The 7,122-nt window shown below is 41.3% G+C and overlaps 1 protein-coding gene across 1 annotated transcript; it reads right to left on the reverse strand.

The window, feature by feature from the left end:
* Nucleotides 1-358: 358 nt before the first annotated feature.
* On the reverse strand, nt 359-1,755 carry LOC123992531 (homeobox protein ARX-like). The gene is made up of 4 exons (XM_046293736.1): nt 1,439-1,755; nt 1,232-1,277; nt 701-966; nt 359-590 (listed from the first exon to the last, which is right to left on the reverse strand). Exons 1-4 carry the CDS (start codon nt 1,750-1,752, stop codon nt 437-439), a joined length of 780 nt encoding a protein of 259 aa, XP_046149692.1. The 5' UTR covers nt 1,753-1,755; the 3' UTR covers nt 359-436.
* Nucleotides 1,756-7,122: the final 5,367 nt, after the last annotated feature.

Consider the following 7,122-nt stretch of genomic DNA (forward strand, 5'->3'; position numbering starts at 1 on the left):
AGATGTGTGTTTGTGTAAGGCATTTTAAGGAGGTTTTGATGGACCAATTACAGAGTGATAGGTTAATGCCTCTTTCCCTTTTAACAAAGTCATACACACTTTATGTGAAAGCTTGGTCACTATCATTTACAACTGAACATAACCTGTGTTAGCTGTGTGAATAAAGGTATATTTAACCCTCTGGCACGATGCCATTGGAAATGTCAGGTGCACATTGAAAAGATAATGTTCAAGTGGTACACACTTTTTTTTATTGTTTATATAGTCACATCGTTTATCGAAAATATTTATGAAAGACGTTTTGCTGTCCAGTAAATTATACAACACAGACATTGAAACATAATCTTATTACGCTAGCATACGTGAACAAAACATTGCACAAATTGTAACCAGGCATGGACAAGGTGGACAGGACAATGTCCAGCAATGTGTTGGACTACTGCATGTGGACAGAGTGCTCCTTGTTGTGGCCAGTGCTAAGTAGCCTCCTGTCATTGTCCAGCATGGCACCTGGGCTGGCCTGGGATATTCTGGTAGGTTTGGTCATCAAGGTTGGAGTGTTACCCAATGGATTTAACAGGGTTAAAAACCTAAGGAGAGAAAAACAACTAAGTGGTTTTTAAATCCGCTGCTGAGTTAACCCAAGTCGTGTAACCTAGTCGGTATACAGTATAACATATGAACCAGAAGTCTGATATACCTGCTGAAGTTAGGATGGATAAAAGGATGTCCACACAGTGAGGCCCAGGCCAGAGTGTTAATACCCAGGTTTCCAACAGAGTCAGGCGCATACACTGAGGCTGTGTATCGGGCTCCCCCCCAGGATGGCTCCACCAAAGAGGCCTGGTGCAAGGGGACATCCAGGTAAACGCCCAGGGAGTTGGTTAAAGGTAGCCCAGGGAGGGAGCTCAACACTCCAGCCTTCTCCTTCTTGCGCCACTTGGCTCTGCGGTTCTGAAACCAAACCTAGACACAAGAGTGGAGAAAGGCCAACAGTCTATAATGGTCTCGTGACAACAAAAACATTAGCTGGCCGGAAGCAAGCGTGCATTTAGAGATTTGGTTCTGGGTTGCCGAGATTAAGAGTGTATTGATGGATCCACGACTGAATAATATCTGTTGCAGCATCATATTAACTCAGTACTAAATAAGAACCAGCTCCAAGGCCAAGCAACATATATTTGTGAAGTGTATGAATGGCAAAAACAAATGATTGAGCAAGTAGCTGTACCTGAACTCTTGCCTCTGTTAAAGTTAGATGCGTAGCCAGTTCTTCTCTAGGGTAATAAAGAGACATTGATCTATGAACAGTTTAAACAGTCCTTTATAGTTGACATGATTGAACAGTAAATATGTTGTAGTATAAAACTAAGTGTAACAAAGCCTCTCACTACTAATGTCAATAACTAGTAGTAATGATAGAATATAATGTGTTTACCTGGCAAAAATGTCTGGATAATGGGATTTGCAGAAAGCCCTCTCCAGTTGTTCCAGCTGGAAGTTAGTAAAAGTGGTGCGATAACGTCGTTGCTTCCTTGAGTGTCCACCCGAACTTGGTGTTTTCAGCTGCTCTGTTTGGTTTCTGTTGGAGCCAAGCTCTGTCCCTCTGTTAGTATTTACTGTCATCTCTTTCCTAGTATCTTGTGGCTGTAAAGTGCGTTTGTTCGCCTCAGGAGCAGTATGATCTGCTATTGATATCTGCTCGGAATTGTTGGATTGATTCTCAGTCTTTTTGAGAGATGTTGGACCCATGGAATCCGCTGTTTAAAATATGTACACAGTTATCTATCATGTGAACAGAATTCTCTTCACCTATATGGAAATCTCACCAACACAATTTCCCCTGCGCCACTTACAAAAGGGAATTGACAATCTTCCAAATTTTAGTTTTGAAACAAATGGCACGTACCTTCTCTGCTGATCCCAGTGTCTTTCCTCACACCTTTGCTCAGAATGGAATCAATCAAATAAGATGATGCAAATGGACATTTCTCTAGCCCGTGTGATGACTGGGGTTTAGAAGATCCCCTCATAGTTGTCTCAATCATTTGTCCTTTACAGATCTCACAGTTACTCTGACAGAGTCAGCTGTCTACAAAGCATTGACTCTCAAATAGTGGAAACTGTGCTGCTCTTTATTGGCCCATCACTGTAGTGTTATCAATGTCATTAGCATTTTAACTTTTCCATTTGGCAGGAAAGGGAACAGTAGAGGTAAGAGGAAGATGTTTGTGTCCACTTGTTTGTGAATGTCTATTGATAGCCCTACTTTATCTTTATTGTGCAAAACTAAGTAATACTACTATCAATACTAAAATACATTTTAGTGGAAGCAGCAAACAGTAGAAATAAAGCTTTCTCTTTGAGATAAAGTTGTAATAGGTTATTTAATCATAGATACTAAATATATTATTATTATTATTCCTTTACTTGCAATATGATTTCACCCAATTAGTACTTTTATAACACTAAATAAGAACGTTTATTGATGATGGGAGATGGGTGCTGCCTAGTGGCCACCCGTGGAACTGAGTGTGGAACGAAAAAGGATGAGATCATTTTTAGCAGTGACATACATGTCCAAATTAAGCATATCTTTGTTAAAATCTGTCACATATTAGTCTTGTATACATTCAACACCAGATCTAATGAGACCAATAGTCTTATAAAGTCTGAAGTGACTCTTGCCTGCATTGCTACATGCTCCGTTTGTCAATAAATCAGACCATTGGCTACAGATGGAACTATTTCCTCTTGTACATTTTTTTACAAGTGAGACTGTATGGATTCTATCTATAAAGATGTTTTATTAACTTGAGCGTGGTATGTCATGCTGGCAGTGGCAAGACAGAGGTTTCCATCATTGCAGCATTCTCCATCGCCAGGTACAGTACTGCTGTGCTGCAGAGAGCTTTTGGTGAGTCAAGGATCTCACATAGGCTCTTCAAGTAAGCTCAGTCTTAAAGCTTGCTCAGTGGTGCAGAATTCAGAATGTTTTGACTGGTTGTTGTCCATACAGCACAAATCAGTCCAAGCATAGGAGGGCTTTCCCAGAATAATGTCATTAATTATTCAAACATACATTGGACACCCACATTAATAGATACATTCCAAACAGTCCTGGGGCTATTTGAAAAAAGGAATATGAAAATCGGCTTATTTAATTTGATCAGTGAGGAGGCAGACATATGGAGGCCAGCCTAAAATGAGGTGTTAATGCTGTTTAATGGAAGCATGGAGGGGGCTCTGATGAATGTACAGGAGAACTCTGCCTCTTCATGATTTATGACAAGGACTATTTGTAGGGAAGCAGCAGGAAGGGCTCCAATTTGAAATCCCCGACCTCAATTTGTCATGCAGACACAGGGTGTCAATATTGCCATTCACATCCATTTGGAATCGCAGCCAGCCTGTCCTTCAATTAGCCAGCTATAGCCTGCTCCATGCTGCACAGCTTTTTTTGCTGTCACTTTGAAAATACCAGCATACCGACTGACTAATTGACCAAGCACTCTTTTTTTTTTTGATGTTAGAAGGATGCTGTTCATTTGGCCAATGTGTGAATGCTTGAAATGTGAAAAGTGGTAATGTGCACCAGCATGGCTTCACTTATGCAAATCATATTTTTGAATTAACATGCCACTGGACTGGATATTTTACATAAATTGATTTGAATCATTGAGGATAATGTGAAATCGGTGAGTTTTGTGCAGTGTGTGTGTGTGCACTCGGGCAGGGGTGCGAGCGTGGCGTTTGTGGGCGTGTGTAGTGCATCACCGTGTTTGATTTTCAAGTCAACAAATTCAAAAACAACCAATCTGAACCATTTTCTACCAGACTATGTCACATTATTATAATGCGTCCTATGATGTTGCTGTTAGGGTAAAATAATCATGTCCCAACAGTTACTGTGGTTCATTGCCACTGGATGGCAGTAGTATACCATGTGGAATAATGTCATAGTTAAAAATCATTCAAATATACATTTAGGATTTACATTTAATCCACAGGAATGACCCTTGTGTTTAAAATGCAACTTGAGCACACAGTGAATACATAAATATTCACAAAATGGTAGTGCTCATAAGGGCTTACCTTAGATTTCTCTTCTCTTGTGAGATAGGAAACCTCTTTGCTTCACATTGACACGTACTACTTTTGTCACCAAGCCAAAATACGAATGCTTCAAAGTAAAGGTGGATCATTGCTCAGAACCATATCCGTGCTCTGCCCAAGTGGCAGTCAGTCAAACACCTCTGGGATCTGGGTTTTTTGAAGACCGCAGTGTGCTGAGCCCTTACGAAGACGTTAAGCGGAAAAATGTAAATGTGTATCGAGAGAACGGGAAGAGAAGGGGTGACTCCTTGGGTTCTTGGTAGGAAAAAACAAGTGTTGAAAGTCAGATTTATAGACTCTGACAGAAAGGATTCTTACACCTTGCTCCAAGACTGTGGAAAAACAAGTTATTTTCTGTTGAGGTTTCAACTGCAGTCTACTCAATCTACTGACCCCCAATCCACCACTGTGCACTCTTCTCTTCCCTGTAATGTCTGACGTCTTTTAATTTTTAAAAATTGAATTTTACCCCCCTTTTTCTCCCCAATTCCGTGATATCCAATTGTTAGTAGCTACTATCTTGTCTCATCGCTAAAACTCCCGTACGGGCTCGGGAGAGACGAAGGTTGAAAGTCATGCGTCCTCCGATACACAACCCAACCAAGCCGCACTACTTCTTAACACAGCTCGCATCCAACCCGGAAGCCAGCTGCACCAATGTGTCGGAGGAAACACCGTGCACCTGGCAACCTTGGTTAGCGTGCACTGCGCCCGGCCCGCCACAGGAGTCGCTGGTGCGCGATGAGACAAGGATTTCCCTACCGGCCAAACCCTCCCTAACCCGGACGACGCTATGCCAATTGTGCGTCACCCCACGGACCTCCCGGTCGCGGCCGGTTACGACAGAGCCTGGGCGCGAACCCAGAGTCTCTGGTGGCACAGCTGGCGCTGCAGGTTCCTTTTGCTTCAGCTACTTTTCTACTTTCACAGCTTATGTTTCTGTGTGTTCAGATCAGCATATTGTCCCATGGCAGCATTCACGATTCCCCCATTAGAGTCCTGTGAGGACTGACCTGCAGAGTGTGTCCTCGTCCTTTCCTGTCATCCTGCGCTACACTGGGTGTCCTCCCCCTCCATCCCTCTATCTCTCCAGCCCAGGTGGTCTGGTTGATGAGAGACAGAGAGAGGGACATAGGAGACTTCCTCTTCAAAATACTGCTGGGTCATCTTGATCACTCGCCAATTTGCTGTCGGAATTCAAATTAAAAACTTGGTGTGAATTAGGTAGTTTTATGTCTCTGCATGACAGCTTTTTATATTAAATGGTTTACAAGAATCACATTGTTTATCATGGGAGCAGGTTGTCATGCATATGAATGAGGCCCAGGTGTTAATCCCACGCTGGTTCCTTTCCCAGGCACATCTCCTTATTACAACCCACTCTCTCATATTTCACTACAAGTGTTTGCTTGAATAATTACCTCAAACCACCACTGTCAATTGGCCTTCCGTACAATTAGCCCCAAGGCAATGTTGGTTCAATTACATCCTACATTTAGCTATATATGCATTGGTTTTCATTGGTCTGAACTCTTTTGAAAGGTTTAAATATCGTGTAATTTTGCAGCTCTCTGATGGTTAATACTGAATGAGATACAGAACAAAGTCATTGGAAATTCTGTCTCTCTCCATTGAAAGTCTGATAGAAGAAGGCAACCATGTGTTTTGACACAGTTTTTCTAACACTCATTTAGGGCCGATTATTGGCCCTTTATGGGCTGTAAAATGCTGATTTGCTAGTCAGCAGGGAGTCACACTTAGTGTGCCATAAACCTGATGGTGCATTACAACATCTTTAATATGCAATAACGGTTGAGTGAGGACAAAGATACTCTCAGTGTAAGAGCAATAACTCATTGAGAGTCTTGTTAACTGTACTTTATCTATCTACTCTGTGGGTTGTTTTCCGTGTGTTTGCTTTAAAACTCCTCAAAAAGAACAACATGTTGTGTAATGATTGTAGCTACAGTAACGAGCATCAAGTGTATACACAGGTTTGTTGTTTTAAAGGCCAGTGCAGTCAAAAATGTGATTTCCCTGTGTTTTATATATATTTTCACACTGAGTTCGTAGTATTACTGTGAAATTGTATTACTGAGATAAAAAAAAAAATCCAATACTCTAAAACTATTTGGTGTTATGTCTTGAATTTTGTCTTGAAGACAACGCTAATTTGCTCTGACTCAAGTGTTCCATTTGTACATGTACATTTGTGGGGCACAACTAAAAAGAAACCAAGCCAAGCATCACACAGTTCCCGCTAAATTCACGTTCCCCTCTGTGTCTCATTCAATTGAGTTCTGACCACTACCTCCACACAGGCACGCTGAGTGCGCAGTCGCGCACACAAGCCCCCGTTAGGCCTACACAATGAAAAGCCTATAAAAGCGTATCTAACTGATGGGATACACAAGCTGCATTCCTTGCCAAATGATTATTTTAACACAAATTTTAAAAGAACTGGTTGATTGAAGTATGAAAATATGTGCTCCAATATGTTTTGTGTGTTTGTTTTGTGCACCCCAGGAAGAATAGCTGCTGCTTCTGCAAACGCTAATGGGGATCCGAATATACCAAAAAACAACAAGCTGCAGTTTGTAATAATTTTGTAATAATTGCATCCAGTCTATTTTCCGCTTAGGCTACTTTGCGAACTGCAAGTGCCATTTAGAACTGGTTAGCCTAAGCTAGACAGGTTGCACACTGAAAATATGTTATAATATTAGCTTGATAAAGACAAAGAGCATATTTGAATCAGAATTATTAAGCATAGGCCTACTCACCAAACAGTTGGTGTGGCCATAATTCACCACCATGCAGTGTTCAATGTGGAATTGTTCATCCATTTAGAAAATTCCAATGTACAGGCAGAATAAACTAAATTGAACATCTGTATATCGAAAAGAAGACAGATCATGGTTGGTAAACCCTGAAAAACTTGTCTTTCAACTCATCAAATTGAGATCCCTCTTTGAGAATGACTGTTCCAGATGTGAGACCCATCAC

Source organism: Oncorhynchus gorbuscha, linkage group LG13 (assembly GCF_021184085.1).
Source record: "Oncorhynchus gorbuscha isolate QuinsamMale2020 ecotype Even-year linkage group LG13, OgorEven_v1.0, whole genome shotgun sequence".
NCBI classification, from domain to species: Eukaryota; Metazoa; Chordata; class Actinopteri; order Salmoniformes; family Salmonidae; genus Oncorhynchus; species Oncorhynchus gorbuscha.